Consider the following 24,247-nt stretch of genomic DNA (forward strand, 5'->3'; position numbering starts at 1 on the left):
CCCTCTTTAAAAATAAACTTCTGAGCCACTGCCAGGTTGTCACAACAGAACACACATGCTGGAGAAGCAGCAACCACAGAACCAAACTAGGATTCAAAAAGCATATTACATTGGTAAACTTGTTTCACTATTGATAAAAACTTAATATAAGTGAAAAATTAGAAATTTCCAAGCCTTTTGTTTTCCTCAGCAAAACTCATGGTTGAAATTGGTCATTTATATTAATAGCACTGTATATTAACAGCACTGAAACTCTGTGCATTTAACTGTATAGAAGGAAAAAATATGGGAAGAAGGGACTGATACTAAGTTCTTTCTGCTTTGGACATATTTTCACAGTTTAGGTATTATTTTAAAATAATTGCTTTTAACAGATTCATTAAATCCACTAATAAGGTGATACGACTAATCAAGGTATTTTAGAATGTTAATTCTTGGCTTTTTTTTTTTTCTTTGCAAACAAACCTATTCAATTCTCTTTAACTTCAAATTTGGACTTTGAACGCAATCTTCCTGCTTCTGTAATGGTTGCCATTGCTTTGTGGACACCATGCATAAGCAAAGCCCTCATCATCTGAAGCCTGACGTATCCCCTCAAAAATTAGACCTGTACCTGTAAAGAGGTGTACAGGGACAACTTGGCAGCAAAAGGAATTGCAATGCCATGAATAATAAAAAAAATAACCTCCATTCTGTTCTATAAGGAAAGTAATTGTCAATTCCAATCCCATGAGGGCATCATAGGAAAGAAGACGTAATTATACTTAAACTGGATTTCATATAAATAACATTAAGTTGATTTTCAAAAGGATCAAATTTTCATTAGAGCTCTGCAAACAGAAGATCTGATGAATCTTCCTAGAGCTGAGGCTGGACTTCTGAAAACGCTTCAGGAAAAAATGAGTTGTGTTTTTTGTGGGTTGGGATTTCGCTTTCAGTTTGGGCAAGTTTTGGGGTTGGGTATTTTTTTAATTTTTGTTGTTGGGTTTTTTGGTGTTGTTTTTTTTTTTTATTTGGGTTTTTTTGTGTTTGTTGTTTTTTGGTTGGTTGGTTTGGGGGTGTTTGTTTGTTTGGGTTTTGTTTTGTTTTTTAAATTAAACTAGGCATGCGGCCTGATAGATGCTAACCTTTTCTCAAATCTGATCCATGAATAATGGGAAAAAAAAAACAAAACAAAACAAAAAAGGAAAAAAAAGTAAAATTACATACAGTATTTATGAAAAATCACATCACCCTGAACATATCTTTACCTAAAACATGAACATTTATCTGGTCAGGTAATATAATGGTAGAAGCCAGGAAATTGAAGTAGCTTACAAACAATTCTAATACAAAACAACAAGAAAATTCTGCTTCCATTACAAATGTATCCCCCTAACTTGTAATACAGAGCATGATAGCAGAATTTGATGCTTAATGTAATGGATATAATAAATATATGGCTTTAAAAGTTCCCAAGTATGCAAATGCCAAGGAATAGAAAAGCTGCCTTTTTAAAGGAAATGTGTGCAGAAGACAAAGAGACATTAAACCTTAAATTGTAAAGATGTAATTTCAAAAAGACAATACAATCTACCTGCTCCCCCTTTGTCAATGACCAAAAAAACTAACAGTGAATGCCGACATTCCATCCTCCCTTCACTCTGCTGCAAAAAACTGAAGCACTAACTTTGAACACCTTGACATTTGCCTCTATGCCTCTGGTTCAACACTAGCAGAGGTCTACTCTTAAAGAAGGAAGAAATGTCTTTAAAAATCTCAAATACGTAATAATCCTTGCACTTATTTCTCTGCAGCTGAGCAGAGACATTTACATAGTCCACTGAACACTGTTTAGTAAACACAGGAGTGCTTCTATCTCACTGCCCTTGTAAAACCAAGGCAGGGGTTCTGTTTTTAGTGCACACTCAAGTTCAGTGTTAATCCTGTTTTATGTTGTTCACACCTGCTGCTGACTAGCAGCCTGCTGATGGGTTGTGGTTTGGGCTGCTCTGAGACAATCCTCACCAGCTTCAACAAAAAAGCAATCGCTAAAGTGGAAACAAAACCCCAACTGCTACGCAAAAACTGCAAAAAGGAAGAACCAACATGCATGCTTCATTTTCCTTACGCTGCTCCTCTCAATTATTCAAAACTTAACACTGCGTTTTAAGAGCACATGCTTATATTTAGACCTCATGCCTAGCTGTTCTGAGAGTTCTCCAGATACCACATCTTAGAGACAAATGTCATGGACACCATTTTCATAAATATATGCTTTGTAACTCACCTTTTCCTTTGTGCCTAAGAAAATAACAGGCTTTGCTCTAACAGAAGTAATGAATGTTCATAAAAGTATCCTTTTGTGAACCTTTACAGAAACAAGCTTTCGCCATTAATCAGATCTTCCTCCCATAGATCTCAGAGGTAAAACACACCTATGGATTCAATTGTATAGAGATTGAACGCTTTACCAGAGACAAAAAGGTGATCTGTGATTAAAGGAATGGGTCTGGAATTACACAGTGCTCATATCCAGAGAGAATAAGAAAAATCAAGGAAAGGAACCAATTACAATAGGAGCCCTTTGTTTGACGAACACGTTGATGCAAATTGTGTATTAAGATCAGGGACAGAAATCACAAGCAACTTCACCAACTCAAAGGCTCAGATGTAGGGAGATGTAGGGAGTGTCATTTACAACAAACTTTAGCACTAAAAAAGTCTCTAAAATGGAGGGCAGGACACACTACTTTCACACCTGCCTTAAGGTACTCTTTATATGACTAAAATAACATAAAGAAGCACTAGAATATGTGGCAAGCGAACACTCTCTGCCTCCTGTTAGGCCATCTTGGCCTATTTCTACAAAAGAGAGAGAAGAAAAATGCTTTCTGTCCAACAGCCAAGTTCCTATATCTCTTAAACACTATATGAACCTTTCATAAATAAAATGTTGGTTGGAGGCCAGTCAAGGCAATTCTCCATCTATTAAAATTTATTTTGCATCTTATAGGGAAAGACATGCTAAAAGACCATGACCATCCTTTGTGATTTCTCAATTCTGCATAGGCACACCAAAGTTTTTCTGTCTATATAGGAAGCTAATATGCATCAGACAGACCTATGTATTCGATGTTAGAGTTTTCCACCCAAAATTCATCAGCAGAAACAATCTAAGATCAATCTTTACATAAATTTGGTATTTCAACCTCTCTTGCTTATTCAGATATAAAACCAAGGAAAAAGGGGTCAGTCTCACTTTGTCTTACTATCTCCATCTGAAGGATTTCTACCCCCTCTTTAGTCAACACCAGACTGAAGATATTGGCATGAGGCCAACACTGCTTTTAAGCTCAAACAGAAAATGTTAGGGGGTAATCTTAGTATTTCCTGGTCACGCTCCTTTAGGCAACTCTATACTGGTGCAAATGTCACATCCTGGCAGTGAATCCTTGGACACAGGCTCAATTTCTTCATTGATTTCTGTTAAAATACTACCAAATCATTCATTTTTTAAATCCATTATAGAGCCTGATCCAAAATCTACTAAAATGAATGGCATTCTTTCCATTTAGTTTTGAATCAGGCCCCTACCAGTAAAAGTGAAAGATTGCTTAAGACAGATGCAAGAGCTTGGCAGCAGGCTGCCCTCCATACCTTGGAAAATCTCTGCTAACATATCTAACAATGGTACAAAAACCCCACAGTAATTTTGTCAAAAAACAGCATCTGCAGCATTCCTGTTGGAGTATTACCCAATGTACAAGCACCACACATTTAAAAAAAAAATGTGGAGGAGGAAAGGGGAGAAAAGAAGAAGCCCTATCTCAGTCATCCATCAGGTGTACATGAAGGCCGCTGCTCCTAAAAAATTTAATATATTCTAAAAAGATATAAAAAGACATAAAAAGCTTTCAGATATAAAAGCGCTTCAGAAGCTGGATTTTAATATTGCCAGGTGGGTTTTTTGCCAGATTATAAAGTTGACTTAAATGCCAGGATACCGCATTTCAGAAACAGCAGCAGATTACATATTGTCTAGTATTAGTGGCTGACGTGTATTGCTGATTTTCCAAAGCTAAGCTCTCATCATCTGGGTGGGGGGAGAAAAAATAAATAAAAACCCAAACACTGGCATTCCCTGAGAAGCTCAGGACCTGCTGCCTTCAAGCGCTCTTTTCAAATATGGCCTCCACAGAAAAAAAGTTAAGACTACTTTATTTTGATTATAGTGCTTTCCCCAGGCAGGAATTTTTATTTCAGTTTGAATCTTTAAACCATTACATTTTCAGTGATGCATTTTTATATTTACAGTTGACATCTTCATAGAAGAATGAAACCTTTGAGCAACAGCTCTAAAGCATGAAGGTTGCCTGCAGTAAGTACTTAAATTATTTTACACCTAAATGGAGCCAGTTGTTTTTAGCTAAAATTTAATAAACCTTAAATCAATGACCTTTCTTTTACTGAAAGCCCGCACTTGGGTTTTCCCAAGAAACATATTTTGGGGAGTAAATGCCAAACAAAGGGCTATTTAAATCTGAACATTTTCTCAATTTATAGCTCGTGGACATGCAGTTCCTAAATTCCCAACTGCTGCCTAATGTATAGAACAGTGGTGCCTTGGTTTAATCACATGCCATTGATTTCAGAGTGTCAGAGTGATCTCATTGACAGTAATCAATAATAATCCAAAATCAATCAGATCTGCTCTTGCACTATCATTCATCAAATGTGAATATCCCAAAGTTAATTGTAGGCACGTGAAAGAAAAAAGAACCTGGAAATAAATTTTTAAAAAATAAAAATAAAAAGTAAAAAATGAAAACCAGTAAACTTTGAGAAGATAATAGCACATCCAAGCATGCTTCATGTCTGCTGGGGTAAGTTAATGATGAATCATACCTTGCCTTCCCAACAAAGACTCTGAGATATATTTCTTTTCAAACACGAAAATACACAGCAACTGAAGGCAGAGGACATACTAGTAAATGATCGTTACTTTATGAACAGCCATGTTATGTGCTGAATTTCAAATGTGTTGCCAGTATATTACAAAATGCACAAGTATGCTACACTATGAAGAACTGCACAGTGTAAGTTAGCCACTGCACTTCACTGAGCAAGAGAGGATAAAATCACTGAATTTCTGAACCAAAAGCATGAATAGATGTAGCCACTTATCAAAAGAGCTGTTATTGTTGCTGAGGACTCCTCTCTCAACATATTCACCTGTAATTTTGTCAAGGTAATAAATCCTTCCATTCATTACAGCACACTCAAAAGCACCCTGCTATTTAATTTAAATGGAAAAAAGGCCCAAAAGGTCTAAAACATTTACTTTTGCTAATGTAAAAGTGCTGGCATTTTACTTCATTCCTGATAAGCCGGTGCCAGTGGATGTGATTATTCTTTTCTTATTCAAAGCATATCAGTACTTCGAAAGCACTCTCAATCTTATCAGGTGTATGAACAACACTGTTACTGAAAACAGTTTGTACTGCTCCTCTCTCTTTCTTCCAGGCTATCAGATAAACCCAACTAAGTAACTGTATTTACACACAATCAAACATAAGCTGTGTCTTCAATATATTGTGGCCTCTTTCTGGCATGCTACAGGTTTTCTGCTTGACATTAGTTGTAACAAAAACCCCAGCAGTGAATTAGCTTACAACAAAAATACAGCCACTCTATAGCACATAGCACAAAATGCACGTGGGGAAGAATTTTTAAAATAAGGGGGGGAGGGGAGAAAAAAAAAATTGTGAAGAAAGAATGCTCACTCCATATATCACAGGTATTTGCTTCTGCTACCTGGAAAAAAGCATGGAAGCAGCAGTATTCAAATGCATTCAAAACATACCCAACACAGGACTTGAGAGCAGGGTAAAAATTTCTATTTGCTTTTTCATTTATTTTATTCACCTGTTCTCTAGAAATTGTGTCTGGTTCGCGAGGGGTGAGAAAAAAAAACAGAAAGGATGGAAAATGGTTACAGTGTCTGAAGGCATTTGAATGCCTTTACTGATTTTGTCCGGAACAAGACCATGATTTCTCATGATCCAATTAAAAGAATTAAAAGACTCACACAAAAAAAAAAAAAGAAAAAAAAAGACAAAAACCAAAAAACACACAACACACACCAAAACAAAAAATACCCACCACACACAATACTCCCCACCCAAAATAAGCATCTCAGCAACTCTCTTTTCATTCAGTGCCTCAGATACTGAATTTTCAGTGCTAATTACTGAGGAATAATAAATCTACTACTTCAGAAGGGCCATGGCTTTGAAGATTTTTGCTTACTGCACAGTCATAGGAAATACGTGCAGGATCTCTCTTCATTCTTCTCGGAACGACAGCTGCAATGTAGTATTTGAAGAGTTAAACGTTAACCTGGCTGCGCACTGAGCACTTTCTTTCGGCTACCTAAATGAAAAGTTCTGGAACGCCGGGAGAAATCCTGAGTTTCAGCTCTTGATTAGTCACAGCCCTCTTTGGAAGCTGAGGCTTCGGTCCCTGCATGGAGCGTTCCTTCCTACCGCCGCCCCCAGCCCCGACAGCCTTTTGCCGAATACCTCTGATGGAGCAGCAAAGGGCAGGCACCTGCCACCACCTGAGCCCATCTCGCACTTCTGTCCCCACTCCCGGCGCAGAGGGAGCCATCCTGGAGATGGGGAGGAGAACAATGAGCTGCATTAAGCCAAGTGTGCAGTGCCGGGTAATTCAGTCGATTGTTGTTTCTCCATCTGTGACACCGGGGCCTGGTGATTGATGGGACAGGTGTCATTCATACTAATGTCAGCGACCAACAGTGGCTGCTCAGCTCTTTAAATATCACCCAGCACCAACTGGGCCCAAGCAGCTCCCGCGAGAAGAACGATGGGGTGGCTGGGAGGGTTCCACAGTTACTGGGAATCTGACTCTCATCCCTGCAAGGCTCACGGGAACAGTTGGTTAAAGACGTGGCATTTCATGCCACTTCAAAACATCTAATCTGTCCCACTACGTTAACGGCTGCTATGAGAACACTGCCAGGGAATGCTTTCACCGCTGGAAAAGTGGATATAAATTAGTAGAGGAAATCTTGAATTCATGGAACATTAAGCTATTGCGGTGAAAAACAAACAAACAAACACTTTTTGCTGTAAGAATTTGACCATCTCTCTATTTTGCTAGCAATCCATGTGTATTTGCTTTTGGAAACACACTCAAAATCTGTTAGTTTTTAAGACGACACATGAGTTTTGGCTTTCTTTTATTACAGACCTTCTGAAATTAGTTCCTCTGAAAATTATTTTAGCATTAATACTCGTCAACTCAACGTATCACAGTCCATCTAATCAAGAAAATACCAACTTAAACATAAAAGGACACCAGTATTCACCCTCCGAAAAGACAGCAAGCAAATCCTGCAGCCAATCTGAAGACAGAAAAAAAAATTAAAAGTAAATAAAGAATACACAGAAAATTCATTGATCCTTTCTCTGTTGCATTTTCACTATATAGAGGACTATACAAACTGCTAGTAACTGGCTATACTAAGAGCACAGCTAAGTACATACAGGACTACGATTTCACCATTTTTTTTGAACTATTTTTCTTTATTAGGTTTTGTCATTTTGTATTTCCTTAAAAATATTAATGGGTGAGATTAACAAAAAAGTGTTTCTTCCAAAAGTAGCTGTATAAACAAATCCAGCAATAGGGGTAAAGGAGAAGAGAAGACCAATATCACAGATAACGATGGACTGAATAAAACAAGCCACCTCCTCCTCTCTGCAGCCGTGCTGGCACCTTTATATGGGAAGGAATTTCAGAAACGCTCGGGAACAAGTTAGCACTACATTTTAGATAGACTTTTTCATTACACTTGCCAGTATTTCTACATCTGCAGGACATGAAATTGTTTAGTGTCGGCTGACTCGGTGACAGGGGGGCTGGCTTATAATTTTTTAATTATATTTTTACCTTTTTTTTTTACTTGCCTTTTCTTTTTTTTCTTTTTCTGAGGCCATTCAAAACAAGCAGCAGCAACTCCACATCATCTTCTCATTCTAACTCGCCAAAGCCATCAATCTCTGATCACACCTATTAGAATCTCGCCGTAGCCAACATACGTTTTGCGACAGCTTGACCAGTTGTTTAAGGAAAGAGTGTGTGATGGAGCAAAGCTAAATCGACACATCTGTGATACTTCTGACACCCCTCAGCATGGCTAATATTAATTTGTTTTCTTTGGCTAGGTAAGTGCTGCCAAAATACATTACATATGGTATGTAGTTCCAATGAAAATGATGAAGAGGAGATGTGCAGGTTTTTTCACTAGCAACACGACAAGATACAGAGGAATAAGCGACATCTGTGCTAACCTACACAGTCATAAACTAAAAACCCTCAAATCACTTTATTTTAAAGTTTGGTTTCAGAACATAACCCTTTAAGAGAATCTGCCCTCCCACATAAAGACTGCAGCTCAAACCTGCAAAGAAGTTTTACTCAGAGAAAGGGAATATAATTTTTAATATATGATAAAACGATATATTTAGACTGTTCTCGTATGCATAGAGGTAACTCATCATGTTCCAGTATGTTATCATATACATAAATGTGCACAATTCTGTACAAGAATATTATAAATGGCTTGATGAGACTGAGAAAAAGGAGTCTCTATTTCACACACCCGATATACTAACTTTCCGCAGTATCTGGAGACCCTTCTCCAATTTCATGCTTAACGTTCTGTGTTACTGTCATGAAAAATACGTGAATCATATTTCTAATCTTTTTTTTGTTTGTTTGCCTTGTAAATTATTTTGCTCTAAATCAGAAAATTCCATCTAGATTTCATGAAAATTCAGAATTTGTTAGACATCCAGCAGTAAAGAACAACAGCATATGCTTGACTTGTGCTCCATTGAAGTACCTATATCGCTCTAACTTTCATTACAACGTTAACAGAGATATTTCCTAATAAGTCTAGGAAGCTGAAGCAAAAAAAAAAAAGTTTCAATTTTAAAAGAAGTAAGAAATGATGTTCTGATTAAAAAGCAATGCTCCCTAAAAAGGGCAGATAATTAGAAATTAGACAAGATGCCCTTTAACGCAAACCTGCTATATTAAGCAATAGCGGAGAGAAAAGCCCTTCTTTGTTCGAAGGAAACACAAATTAATTAAAAAACATTACAAGCATTATGTAAACAAATCCATGAGATTTAAAGCTCCTGTAACATGGCAAATACATAAATTGTTTCACAAGACATACGTGTCAAAGACAATGTTCTACCGTATGTATCCAAGTTACTCTAAAGTGCTACTGAAAAAGCAAACCAAAATCCTTAGAAAAAAACAATAATCTTTGAAATAGCAGTACATAATTCAGGTTAATATTTTTCTTTAATGTTTTGCAATATTTTTACTTCTAGACAAGCAAATCATAACAAAAAAACTACACAATTTTTGGTGAGAACTAAGGACTATTAAAACAGAACGAGTATTTTATATTTTTGTCTGAAGACAACATGCTTTATATTAATGGCCACATGTAGGAAGCTTCCCCCCCAAAGAATAATTACATTCTTTAGGCATAAATGTAATCGTGTGTCCAAGGACACATGTAGCTGAAAAAACAGTTCTGTGGTTGAGAGTTAAAACTTACAGGGATATGAATAAATATTAGTCACGTAAATTACTTGGAAAAGGAATTTTTTATTAAAAAAAAAAAAATACAGCCTATTTTAAAACCAAAACTCTAAATGCAAATACAGAAAATGCTAGATTACATGGAAAATCTCATATTAAATCAGGTGCAAGTATTTTATCTACATTGCTAACCAGCTCTCTTCTCATGGATAAGAAAAAAATGAAAGCAGCAGGTTTTTGACAGGCAACTGCATAGGAGGAAGTTATATAGCTCTGCATATACTTACTGTATACATGTCTGTGTGCATACACACAATAACAGATGCACATTGCAGAAATTGCATACAGAATACACTAGATACCTGGAACACACACATATTCACAGATAGGGATGTATTTGAATTCAAAACTTGCTGTGCATAGGCAGAGGACTTCCACTTAAAATGCAGATATATAAAACATAAAAACACACATACACACGCTTCTACAAATACGACTGTATGCACGTATGATTACCTAACTCAAGCCTAAAAGTAAAAGAGGATACATGAAATATAAAAGAACATGTAATAAGTGGAATGTCAAGCTGCAGCGACGGTTGGTGTCATCCCTGCACTATCAAACACACATATGAGTATGATTGGAGACAGAGAGGCTAAATATTTCACTGTCAGAGCATGTCGAGAAATGCAATTCATTTCTCTCTCATGTGCTTTAGGACAATGACAATTTAATACAAGGCCAGTGGATGTAAAAGAGATAAAAACTGAACAAACTGGCCTGGCATAATCACAGATTTCCTCTAGAGAGCTTGGTAGCGTGAGGCTCATATGCACTTGTAACGGATCAACATTTTATTGTTTCTTCCCTCCATGAATTCGCCATGAAGAAGAATTCACAGCAAAGCTCATCGTATAGACAGAGGCTCCTTTAAGCTTCAATAGGAACAAGAGTTCCCATATTTTTTTTTCCTATTTATCCTATGCATTTCACTTATCCTAAGCAAAAAATAATTTAGATACTTTCTTAAAAGGTTCAAATAAGTGTTTTTTTCACTCCTACTTACATTTCCACAGGGGTGCAAGCAACCTCCCTGCAGGTCAAGGGTCAGTCCTTTAAAAACACTCTGTTAAAATGAATAATCATATCACTTATAAATAATTCATATTTTCATACCATAATTTTTCTATAATAATTTTGCTGTGTGACATACAGAAATAGCAGCATAGCATATGGACTGACATATCTGTAAAAATAGACATCATACTTTTTAGCTACTCTAAGCAAAGTAGGCTTCAAGTATTGTTAAATATTATCATGGACAAGCTACCTTCTGTATTTGATGAATAGCACCATGTATTTGAAATTAATTGCAAAAGTAGGGTTGGCTAATGAGGCGGCCCTTATCTTTTCTCAGCAGTGCAAGCACAAGTATTTTTCTGCTGGCTCAATATTTTTTAAATGCCCAAAGTGCTATTAACTAAGTTGAAATCTGATTAAAATATGAACGCTAAAATATTCACAACAGCTAATACAGCTACACACAAAAAAAGAAAAAGACTAAGGAAATTCTTATCTCTTTTCTTATCGTTAAGCATGTGTTTTCAAAAATAATAATTAAATAAATTGTTCCCTACAGATCTTCCCAGTTGTTTTGCTTCCCATTAGCATCTTTGAAAACAGTTTGTTAAGACAATAGTTATTCTTTATTATGGAACTATGGGGATGGTGCCCTTCTACCTGCCTTGGTTTAAAAAGAAATCTGTAGGAAATGTTAAAGCTTAAGGTCTCCTAGAAAAAGGGCAGTGTGCCTCAGGAAAAAATAGGGGGAAAAAAAAGAAGTACACAAAAAATGATCAGCCATTCGAGAGAATTAATGGATATCCACAAGGGCTTTGCTAATAACACGGGTTAATTACCGCTGCAACGCACCAGGCTCAGTAAATAAAAGAGCACAACCATAAACACATTAAAATGAGCAACCATCACTAAAAGAGGGGCAAGCCCCAGTAAATGAAAAGCTGTCAGACGGGCATTTCAGCACAAACCCTTTATACTTTCTGCAGGATTTAAAAACTTGCCAGCAGCCTATCAAAACCCAAAAAGCAAAGCCCTAGGCCCGGCAGCAGAGGAGGAGGCAGGGAGGCAGGGCAGGCCAGCCTGTGCCCAACGGGGGAGCGCGGGCAGGGGCTGCTCGCTCAGCCCCACTGGGGGCTGCCTGCCCACGGCAGCGCTGCCTCACCTAGCACACCGGGTGCGTGCACCGAGGCCTGCACGCTTTTGACTTTAGTATTAACTTCGGTGTTTATTTCTTAATAACGGCTTTAAATAACTCTCTAATAACCCAAAAGCATGAGGTTAAAGATCTCCACAGCCTGGAGAAACCAAGGAGCAGAATCAAGTGCTGCTTCCCACTTCACAAAGAAGTGTTCTTCAGTCCACCCCTTTCTTCCCTTTCCAAATGAAAGACACTTCAAAAAGAAATTCTTTGGGAACTAGAAGCTATGCCAAAATGTTTAAAAGAAGAAGTGAAACTGACAGAAACTCTTTTATGTTTAGCATATAATCGCCTCTCGTGCACACACACAAATATATATATCTACATGCTGATGCATGTGAGTATACACACATGCTTCTGTTCATCCGTACACAAACATAACCCAGTCAGACTCGCACAATAACTCTGCAGACCATTCCTACACTGAAAAATAAAAAATGTGTATACCGACCATCATTGCACTGAAGTATTCACAGGATGTGACGCGTATGTCCACTTTTAAAATGTTACAGCCATTCTACAACATCTTTATTTCTCGTAGCCTCTGCATTTTATCCGTTGCACTGTAAGATGAAAATCTATCCATACAGTAACAGCTGAATTTGTTTCCCATTTAAACGCTGTTGCACATTTTTAAAAGGAGAAAGTAAGGAAACTGCTGAGGGTTCCAATTAATGAAACACAGTGAGCCACAAAGGGCAAACATACATAGTGCACAGAAGCTTTCTGGAGTTACAAATCTCCTCAGTTTTCTATGCTTGGCATTCAGAGATCATGTTTAAATTTACTAAACTAGTCTCGTTCCTCCCCCCGCCTTTTTTGGAGTGTTTCTATTGCCCTTCCTTCTTCCAACAGCTGTGACAACTGTTAAAACAGTCAGTAAAATTAAGTCCACTCTATAATCCTTTAGTCAATGTTACATTTTAATCAGAGGTTGAAGGAGATTTCATGTTATGAACGCACTGATTCATTTAGAATGATTAAACTGATACATATGTCAAAATGAGCTGATGTATTTATTGTATCTGTTATCTTATTAACTATTAGCAATTACTAGTGTTATTGTTATTGCTGGAAAAGCAAAAAGCCAAGGTTACAGCTGGCTTTAAGTTATTGCATTCTTTAACATGCTCTGCCTTAAAATCAAAGCATACCTAGTGACGGTCAGACAGATGTCTGTGCACTCCCAAAACGTTCCGACAATTTTTAGCTCAAATACTCTCTACCCTCATCCATAACATAAGACCTGCAGAAACTGCTGTATTTATTTTGTATGTCCTTATACTTGTATATGCATGCACATGTGACAACATATAGTCAAAACACTATTACTATGAATATTAATAACATGTAAAACTCCGGAGCTTATTAATTGAGAGAAACAGATACGTTTGTGAACGTTACTTATTCCTCCACGTCCTCTCAACCGCACGTGTCTCAAACCCTATGCTCGGACAATATATTGGGAGTGTTTTAAGATGACTTTTAATTGAGTCAAAGAGGAAGAAAAGAATTAGTTTGAATCTTGCACCAGAGCCAAAAAGACATGTGCCCCGATTTCATTTAAATGCATCTACTCTAAGAGGCTTATCTAAACTAATCATTCAAATTAGCTGTAAGAAGGTAAATTCAAGAAAGCTCCTTTGGGGGTGGGAAAAAACATCCACCAAAAAAAAAGAAAAAAAAAGAAAAAAAGAAAAAAAAAAAAGAAAAAACCACACAACTTCTCATTTTTTATGTATTTTATAAAAAATGTGTCACTGTTAGTAAAAGCCATGGAAATTGCACTCTTACATTTATGAAGCTATCATGCACTAAACAGCAGTTCACAGTGCGCTGACCTATAAACCACATTTGAGAGGGCATCCTCCTCTGTTTATTTTCTTTTATTTATCCCAGAACATTACAGCAGGTTTCCCTGTCTCCCCAAATTGTATTCCTGCCAGCCAGGCTATTTATTACTTCCCGTATTATTTCACCAATATGTGGTCACCGCAATTCACTTTTCATCTCTGGCTTAATTACAAATAGCCGTGCAATAGGCAGACAGTAAGGACAGCTAGTGGGCATCTACCTATAATACACTGTCACCTCTCGATACAGCCTTTCCACGGGCGATGCTTGGCTACTGGCTTGGCTGTTCTCTTCGGTGTTACTGTCACCCCCAACGTAATACGAAGGCACGGCTACGTAAGTGGCTCGACATAAAGAAAAATGAATCGGTGACAGCTCCCGTGATGTACTAATATTTAATCCCGGCTGTGGGCTGAAACCAAGTTCCGGAGCCGCTCTCGCCAGCCCCACACCGCCTGCTTTGGTTCGGGTGCCACGTTCTTCGCCGGAGACACTCCGCCAGGTAGCTAGCAAGTGCCAGCCAAAAACTGCGGCTCGTTAAAAAACTATTCTGCTGCCTATTGTAGGGAAAAGCAAGAGCAGAGGGGGCCGCGCCGGGCGGCACGGGCCCCGGCAAAAGTACCCAGCGCCACACCGGCCCCTCACGCTGCCCGGCCGGAGCGGCGCCCCCCGCCCAGGCGGCCGTTTCCCCCGGGCGCGCGGCGGCCGGCCGCTCCCAACCGCCGCCGGGGCTCCCTCCCTCCCGCCCGCCGCCTCACGGCCGGAGCTGGCGGGGGAGCCGGCGCACCTGTCAGACTGCGAGCGCCGGGGCCGGCCGCTCGCCCGCCGACAGCACCGCTCCTCCCCGGCGCGGAGCGCCCCTCTGCCGGGCGCCTCCCGCCCGTCCACCCCTTCCCTCAGCGCGCAGCCGCCGCGCAGTGCCCCGGGCCGGACCGGGCCCGACGCGCCCGCGACGGCTCACGCCCGCGGCCCCGGCACAGCGTTACCTGCAGCGGCGTCTAGGCGCCTGTCATGTTTTGGGGCAGGCGGCGGCGGTGGGGTGGGGGCGGGGAGCGGTACCTACTCTTCCTCGTAGTGCAGGGAGAGCGGCTCCGGCAGGCAAAGTTCTACCGAATCCATGTGCGCCCGGCGACCATTCTTCGTGCGCCCCCGCGGTAAATCAAAGTTTCCGTGGCCGAGCGCCGCGCACTTGGCAGGGGTGCGCTGCGGCTCCGGCGGCGGCAGGCGCGGCCAGTTGGGACCAAAAGCTCGCCCGCGCGCCTAATCAAGGACTTAAAGCCCCGCTCGGAGCTCATGAATATGAAGTAGGGCTTTACATATGCAGTCCCCCCGGCCCGGGGGGACGGCGGATTGGTGGGGCGGTGGCCAATCAGGCGCCAGGGGCGCCGGGGCGGCCCGGCGCGCGGGGCCGCGCGGCAGGTAGAGGGTGGGGCCGGGGGAGCGGCCTGAGGCGGCGGCGGCAGTTGGGGCAGAGCCCGCAGACATGTCCGCGCCGCCCGCCCGGCCCGGCCCGGCCCGCCGGGGCTCCGCTCCCCGCCCCGCTTTCCCGGCCGCCTCCAACTTCCAGCGCAGTTCGGCAGGTACCTCGGCAGGCTCCCCGTTAAGGTGGCGAAGGATCGCGCGTAAAGGTAGAGGACGAAGTTTGCGCGGCCGTTGCCGGTTGCGGCCGGCCGGGCTCGGCTCGCGCTCCCGCCCGCCGCCTCCCTCACCTTTGGAACTGCTCGGCGCCGGGGGAAAAAATAGATAATAATAACAACACCAAAGGGCAGCCTGCCGAAGATTCTGGGTAACTCAACTTTTCATTGTCATGGGGGCGGGAGGGATGGGGGCTGGTATTTTGTTATGTGTAATGTATATTAATAGATAGATAAATATATAAATTTGTATGGCAATATACAATTCTCTATTTCAAAATCAACAGCCTCATTTGGTACTTACTAAAAATGGTCATTTCTAACAAAACGAGCACTCAAATCTATTCCGTAACAGCACGGGTGCATCTGGGAGCGTATACAGGTATATATGTGTTGATATACAGGTTAGCCACATCTTAACAGGGGTTTATTCAAGGTGTGTACCCCTGTGCGAATATTTAGATGTTTAGATGTATATATATTTATATATACTAAAGAGAAATAAAAGCTCCAGAACTGATCAATTTCGTCTGTAACTGTGGAGGGATTAGAGGGGACTAACTCAGCCTGCCTCATTTTAACAAGATAAGGACTGCGCTGTAGTAGGTCTGCATTAATAAATCCAGGACTGTGCATAGACCTCTACAGTGTTTGGGGCGGTTGGGCTTTTGTAAAGTAAATTTTACCAAACTAAAAGGGAAATAAAAACAGAGCCCTGTATGCATGCCTGTATAAACATCACCAAGCCCACTTCCAGCAAACCACTGCTTAGAGCCAGCTCAGGAGTTGCTCATCCCTGCCGTATGAAAGGTCTCTGATTAAACTTGTTCCAAGAAAATGGCCATACTCAGATTTAGGGACACTGTTTGCACTGAAACACACACATACCCCATTTTGCAAGGATCAGTAATAAAATAGGAGTGGTTTTGTTTGTTTTTTTTTCTCAAACACTACTGGTTTTACTTAATATTAGTACTAAGACACCATGCTTATTTTCCAGATTCAAAGTGTTTCTGCCCCTACCAGTGAAAACAGATGTAGGCTATTTCTGGCGAGAAAAAACCACAACACTAGAAAGACCATAATTGTTTATAATTCAGCTCAAATGTTACAAAATCTTTTGTGACTGGAACACTAACATGATAAAAATGGCAATCTTTTAGATCAACACAAATCAGTGCACACCCTCAGAATGCATTAATACCACTCACAAATGGGAATGCAAATTCCCTCTCCAAATCTGTTTCACAGAATTTTGCCAAATAAATACAGCAGCAGAACACAATTCCAAAATATATAAGTTCAATAGACATGTCTGTATATGTTTATAGGAAAGAAATTCCAGTGCTATTTAACCTTATGTGAAGACTGGGCCTGCTTCCTACAAACCTGATATAAATACATGCAAGTTTAGGAATCAGAACTCACACAGCAAAACTACAGCTCAGTCTACTGTATAAAAGCAGGTAGTCAAAGCTTAATTACCAGTACCAGTATGATGTCTATATTGTTAAATGTGAACTCTGTAATTAAGATGTGAATTCACTTGTGAGCACTGAAATAAAGCTTTGAAATGTAGAGTAAAATCCAAGTGCTCTGTGGAAAGATCAGAGACAAAAAAATCAGTTTCTATCAAATTTTAAAATGAGAGGCATGTAATCATGTTATTGTATTAGAATGTCCTCCTTAAGTAACAATTTGATGAATGTCGATTCTGGAATCAAATCAAAACTTGAATATGATATTTTTCTGAATATGTATTTGTATTACTATATAAACCAAAAATACAGTTCCTACAAACTGATTTACATGTTCACATTGGCAAAACATGAAAATATAAATATATTGTTTGTACTCAGTGTGTCTCTGAGTGCCTGTTTGTAGATTTATACCCAAAATTGCTATTTTTCAATATTTTATGCTAAAATGCCTTGAAATGTTTTCATGTGTATGTGCTTTCTTATTTAAAAATCACCCATAATGAATCCCTATACATGGGTAATTTGATAAGGAGGTCACTTTTCTGTGTTAAGTTCCCTGGAATACACTCCCCTTAAAATATGACAGCTAATACATTTTGAAATTTACCAAAGCACAGGTTAGCTTGATTTCTACTTTCCTTCACTATCTCCTAAGATTGTATATTTATGTTCAGGTGCTGAAATATGATGGTCTCTTTCCTTCTGTCATGGTCTGTCTTCCTGCCTTCTTTTCCTGTTCGCATAGTTTCCACTACCTTTTTGGCTTGTCGTCCCCCACCCTTCCCTGCACCCTCCAAAGGATACATTTTTCTACTCCCCCTGTGAACCAGCACTACCTTTCTATCAAACATTTTTCATCCAAGTAAGCAGCTCTCCTCCCTGCCGATGCTGCTTCTTGGAGAACCAGAAATACAGTGCTGTACTTTGCATGTTGATAAACAAAGCAGTTGGCTTCTTCCCCCCTGGGGAATGTAAGTGTCACCTCCACCAGACTGGGCCCTGGAATTCCAACTACATTCTTGAACTTGGGTTTCACAGTTACTGATCAGTTTGAGGAAAGGAAAAAAAAAAAAAGGATAAGAGATTACAGCAGCAAATAAACTGGGGCTAAGTGAAGCTTCATTTTCTCAAGCTTTTCTGTAGGAATAAATAAAAATAGTAGTAGGGAAAAGAAAAAAAGCAAAAGAGGTATCAGTTTACTGAATTTTATCAGGGGACATAGAATAAGAACATGCATGCAAACACACATCCGCACTAACTTATCAAAACGTACAGTGCAAAATCTTACCACAAGGAGTCTATACAAAACAGTGGTAATGGGATCAGAGAGGGGAAAGAAAAAATCATCATGAGTGCCTGCACCAGTCAAGGGGCATTACTCAACAGCACCTACATTTCAATATCTCTCTCTCTGCATATAATTTTTCCTGTGTACAGTACATCTTTAAGCATCCTCACATTTAAATACTATAGACATTTCAAGGCATCCAAACAGCCTGATCCTTAAAACACAGCTACCTCAAGGCAATGGAAGAAGAGTCAGCGGCACTTCACAGAAGCCGCACAGTGCATTGTGTCAAATGTGTATTTATCAAAAGAAGCAACAAGCTGAAGCCATCTGGGAAGTAACATGAGTCTGTTAGCTGCTGAGAATTTGTTTGAAAACAGGTATGTTGTTACTTTAGATAGAAGTTTTCCAAAGACTACAGCATCTTACTCAAAGTCTAGCTGGGAAATATCATATTGTTAAGAGTTCACAATAAATAGCGGAGTATCATCAAATATGTGATTTTCTCTTTATTCACAGTCCTCAAGTAAAGAAACACAACCCAAACATTCTATGCTACAGCAAGATCAACATTAGAAAAATACTGTCACTGTCTACTCGTCTTAAGACGGTTTTGCCTTTTGTTCTTCTCACTGAAAAGCACATGGTGCATCCCGGGATGTACTGCTAATGAGTTGAAAAAAAAAAAAAATGCTACAAAAGTTCAGAATTTTGCTCACCTGCTTGTACATAGTTGGACAAACTGTAGCAGGTTATTACTTTAAAGCCATCTGCTACTTCAGTCTGTATTTAGCATTAATTACTCCTTGTTTTAATCTTGGGGAAAAAAGCTCACATAGCACAATCTCCGAATGCTCCTTAGAACTTTTCTACAGTGCATTCACAATCACACAGAGCAAGGCTTTCAGCTTTTGCTGCTACACTCAGTTCCAGCATATAAAAAATGTCTCGGTGAAATAACAGCAATTGCCTTACCAAGTTACCAAACTACATTCAATTCATCTGCTCTCATGTAAATACTCTGTATTTTCCCCTTGTTTTATTTTCAAGGACACGGCATGGTTATTTAAATGACTGCCTTCACTGGTACAGAATAGAAACCATTCACATTGCTATAAATTAAAATTATTCTCTTGACAAAACACCTTTTCCGAAGTCTCTGACAAAAAGAAAGGGAAAAAACAAAAGAAAAATAAAAGGAGCCTCACACACATTGCCTGTCACCTGCCAAAAAAGGTCTACTCCCTAAAGAAAATTGGGGCACACACTTCAATATGGATATCTCACTATTACCCGAAGCTCTTTTTTTTAGTGTAAGTTTCTTCAGAGAAGCTGAAGTGTGTTACTGTCTCAGACAGCCAAGGATAAGATGACTGAGGGAATTCAGTTGCTCTGTTTAATTAATACAGGATTATTTCACTTTCATTTTGTGAAGCTAATAATATGACTGGTGGAATGTCAGTAAAAATTAAATCATAAACTAGTGCAGTACCAAAGGGAAAACTTACTTTAGTTATGGAGTATTCCCAGCAGAAATCTTGAAAATCTTATACATATTTACACTGATAAAATACCACATGTACTTCATGGGATACTGCAAGCTTTCTACAATCCTTGTGGCCTGTATTTACAGAGCAAGAGTTAACATTTTGAGATTACACATTAATAAATGAGTTGCAGTTATATTGTTTCTTGAATGCTAAGCACCACATACTAAACGCAGGAACACGTTCAAGGTCAATGTCCTATTTTAGACCTTTTCAGCAGCTGTGATATTATGATAATCACACTTAAAATATTCCTATAGAAAGAGTAAATTAGCCTTTTTCACTAGAAGGATTATTATGATAAACAACAAATCCGAAAGAGGACAAATTCAGTTTTGGTTTTTTTGGTGTGGGGTTTTTTTTGTTTGTTTTTGGTTTGTTGGTTGGTTGGGCTTTTTGTCCCCAATGCAATAAATTGCTGTCCCTGTGATGGCTTTTCTATCCAGGAATTTTTTTAAAAGTCCACACTATTCTGCACTGACCTTACCTTTTGGTTTTCTTTTGGAGGCCTCACCTTTATAAAAATACCCTCCTTAAGAAGCACTTGTGCTTCCTGTTAGAACCAAAACATTCCAGTTGACATCCCATTCTACCACCTATGCTGTGGTGAAATGTAATATCCCCTCTAAACCAGGAGGGAAAGAAGAAAACTTAGCATCAGCAGCTATTGCTAAGCAAGATTAGGGGTTTAGCTCCATCTAATTGAGAGATGAGATGTGTCCCTCAGTGGGTCTCTTCCCACTCCCCCACCAGCCCTTCTACCTGACTGCAAGCTCAAAGTGCTAAAAATAGAGGAAGATGGAACGTAAATATTTCCCCAGTGAAAACACCAATAATCTTTACTATGAGCTGACACGAATTGCTTGTTACACCGCCCTAGGATATCATGGCTTGAAGCGAGAGCGCACATACACACAGAGCCACCAACCATCCTCAAAGCTCCTGTGCTGTGTATTCGTGCGCCTGCATGTCGCAGAGGCTCCTATGACATCTGACTTGGAGCCAGCATACCTGCTGAACAACACACGTTCTCTCTAGCCTGCCTTGTTTCCCCTCCCTGACCGTCCCAGCCCATCTTCCATCACTCTCTTTTCTTCCCCTGCTCCCCCCTCCACTCCCTTTGCTCTGGCATTTTTTATTATTAATGTTATTGCTATTATTACTGTCCAAGCATAAGCTGATCCACAGGGGAGCCTGTGTAATTTAACCCCTCAAGCACTAAATTCCTTCACATGTGCCAAAGACACAGGTTTGTTGTTGCCTCCAGCAATATCCCAGGAAGACGAGTGATGGCGGTGTCATATCATCACACAGCGACTTAATCTATTGCGACACCCAGGGAACGGGTAACTGAAGAGATTTACAGAACACGCTCTCTGACTGAATACAAAGTGTTATCCCCTTTACCAACAAACTCAAGTCACATGAAACAAAGTGAAACAAATTTTACCCTCCTATGGCTCATTGTTTCCATGACTCTGCTTTATCCAATCCTATCACTGCATTAGTTGTCCCACTGTACATCTTCTAGCAATATGACACTTTTTTTTGACATTTTTGTTCTCCCTCCTTTGTTCTCCTGTTCTCTGATTAACAAACAGCCAGATCATGTTGAACTGCCAATTAACATAGCCTCACAAATCTTTTATCCATACACTAGATGAGTGGAACCATCACTTACATCAGGGTTATCTCTACATGCTGTCTTTATGTTGCCTGACATCTAATGCATGCTTTTTAAAAGAATAAAGGGCCTGCTCTTCCTAAAGGTGCAAGGAACACTCAATTATAAATACAGTTGAGCTACAATAAACACCAGCAAGCAGGAAAATACCTATTTTTAAAGTACTGAAAACCAAAAAACTCATCTGCTTGTCAAGCACAGACTTTCCATGTGGGTGTCCTACTTTTGTTATCCATAACTATTAGGGAAGAATTCAATGCAATGTAGAAGTATACAGCTGTTCTCTCCAAGATCAAGGTGAGATCCTCTATCTTCTAAGATTTCACTGACCTGGGAAGCAAGTATTTGGCACAGAATTAATACTCGAGACAAATTAGACTAATGAAATGTCCTCAGCTCAGGATAACCTGACTGTGCTGGTGAATCAGAGCTTTCACCATGGGAAATTAACAGCTTTGAAACAGCCAAAAGAAACTGGTAAGGAAGGTTGACTTCACATGCTCAAGAATAAACAAATCCTTCCTCCCCATATGGTGCTAGCTACCCTTAACTCGTCTCTAGACACCTCAGATCTAAAGCAGGTAGAGACTTCACTACTGAAGGCCACTGAAATCTGCCGCTATGGTAACATCATTTTCTTTCTGTACATGTAGCTTCTTTTAAATGCATACGTCAGCTGACCAACTAAACCTTTAATATTTTAAACTTTGTATATATGCATATTCAGATTTCAAGTCAAACGATTTCTTGGACAAATAAGTATTTAAACCAAGTACAGGAAGGCGTCAAGAACATCTTGTTCTTTTGCCCACTCATTAATATGAAGAGACTTAAAATAACGGTTTTCATGGATATACAGGTCCCAGTTGGGTAACTGTACTGTTCCCATAATTCCAAGGAAACACGGAATTCACCACCAGTTGCACTTTTCCCAGATCCTACAGATCCATCCACCTGAACATCAAAGATCTGATGGTCTTAAAGGACACCTTTAGAGAACATATCAGGATGCACTGAGATGCTGTTCACCACTCTTATACTCATTTTCCACTTCATGGTTGGTGGAGGGCCTAGAATACCAGTCAAAAACCTGCCAGTATACACCAATACAAGTGTAACAACCCTGCTATCTCTACTAGCCTTGTACACTAACACTAAACGGGATCATATTAAGATCTTTAACACAATACATAAGAATCACACATTAACAAAAAAAGTCTGTTTGTTGTGGTTATTACAATGAAAATTTTTTTCTGACTGTACTAGTAAACATCATTAAATAAGACGATGTAATAGTACTGACATCATTCTGCAGCTAAAGCCTTCTATCATCACCTATGTTTCTCTCTTATAGCAGCTTCATTCCTATTGACCAGACAGTTAGCCCTATTCAATTATTCAATCTCAAATCAATAGATTTAGCTCTGTGTGTAATGGCTAAGGTGTAAACTCTATGCATATGCTCTTCCAGCTTAATTCATGTGCTTGCAAATTTGGATTTATATTCTAATATCCACCTTCAGAAACATGCGAAGTTAAGTTTTTCATATTAGTTTTTTTTTCTCCTACCAGTTCTGCCTCCATTTCAGGTGTTAGAGTTCCAGAAATTTAGCTTAACTTCCCTATAACAGAAAATTCTGTCTTTCACAGATAAAAAAGTAAGAATTGTAATTATTTGATTCAAGTATGCTGAATAAAGCAATAAAATAGCAGTATGAGTTTTAAGCAGATCCAGTCAATATTTTCCTGCTAAAGCACTTACTCAAGGTGTGAATTGATCCAGAAAGAACAACCTTTAGACTTAATGCACTTCTGACACTTGTATCACAAAACATTCAGTTCAGTTACTGTAGGTGTGTGTGTGTGCACCTATACCTACACAAACACACATGTAAATGGAATATACCATAGGCTCTTGGTTATCTACATATATTTACACACCAAAAAAACCCCGTAGTAGAATAGCAAGCTGAACCAACACACATGAAGAAGTGAAAGGCTCCATCTCTCATTCTAGTTAGAAGCAACTTTATTAATTTTGTCTCTCCAAAGTCCCCACTTCCCTGCTTAAGGAGCTTCCAAGTGAGCTGATTCAAAAGCACACCAAGTTACAGTGTCACATGCCCTAATTCTCACCTGAGACACAGATTTTACAGCCCTTTCTCAGACAAATTCACATGACCCTGAGTAGCACTCCTACCCAATAAAGCACTGTAGAACAGATTCCTAACACCAGCTTCCCGAAAGCACATCCATTTTTGCGCATCTAGGAAACAGATCTAATACTAACGCTGCAATACAGTATCTTTACTGACCAGATTACCCAGAAGAACACAATTACAACTTATCTGAGCACAGGTTCAAACAATATTACTCAATGATTTCCTGGGGAACGCCCTGGCTGTTACCTGACTTGAACCCACCCAGGACTATGTTCAAAACAGCTGAAATTTATAAGCACGAGGATGATGGCAGGAAAGTGTTATAATAAGAAAATCTAAAGCAATTCTACATGCAACCATTACAGTGTGAATGTTAAAAGAGACAGCCAAGAATTTATCTAATACTTTCAGGGAAACAATAGGCTTTAAAAAAATGGAAAGGCTTTTACAAATAAAATATCAAAAGGAAAAGTTGCAACTCAGTCTTCCTACTGACCTGTTTACTCCAACTTCAGATTATCTGCTCCTGCAGCATTAACATAAACTGCTCCAGTCTTATTAAAGGCCGTATCTGTATTCTTTAGCACTGTTTGCATTTGGTACACATATTTTCAGAATGCTAACAGTCTTTACTCAATAATGAATTTGGCAGCAAAACAAGAATCAGTTCTCTTTAAATGTTATTTTTCTAA

At 39.5% G+C, this 24,247-nt stretch overlaps 1 protein-coding gene across 33 annotated transcripts in view; it reads right to left on the bottom strand.

Annotated features, from left to right (window-relative positions):
* Positions 1-24,247, bottom strand: part of ESRRG (estrogen related receptor gamma) — a 405,281-nt gene that overhangs the window by 148,153 nt on the left and 232,881 nt on the right. Inside the window, exon 1 of one of the 33 annotated variants that reach the window (XM_065058457.1) lies at positions 14,823-15,038. The exons of 30 other annotated variants lie outside the window; for them this stretch is intronic. In XM_065058457.1, coding sequence (XP_064914529.1) covers positions 14,823-14,878 — 56 coding nt within the window. In that variant the 5' untranslated portion in view covers positions 14,879-15,038. Of the gene's footprint in view, positions 1-10,693; positions 10,754-14,745; positions 14,782-14,822; positions 15,039-24,247 lie in introns of those variants that run through there. 2 more of the 33 variants (XM_065058485.1, XM_065058469.1) reach the window with 2 other exon arrangements.

This window comes from Columba livia, chromosome 3, assembly GCF_036013475.1.
Source record: "Columba livia isolate bColLiv1 breed racing homer chromosome 3, bColLiv1.pat.W.v2, whole genome shotgun sequence".
Taxonomy (NCBI): domain Eukaryota; kingdom Metazoa; phylum Chordata; class Aves; order Columbiformes; family Columbidae; genus Columba; species Columba livia.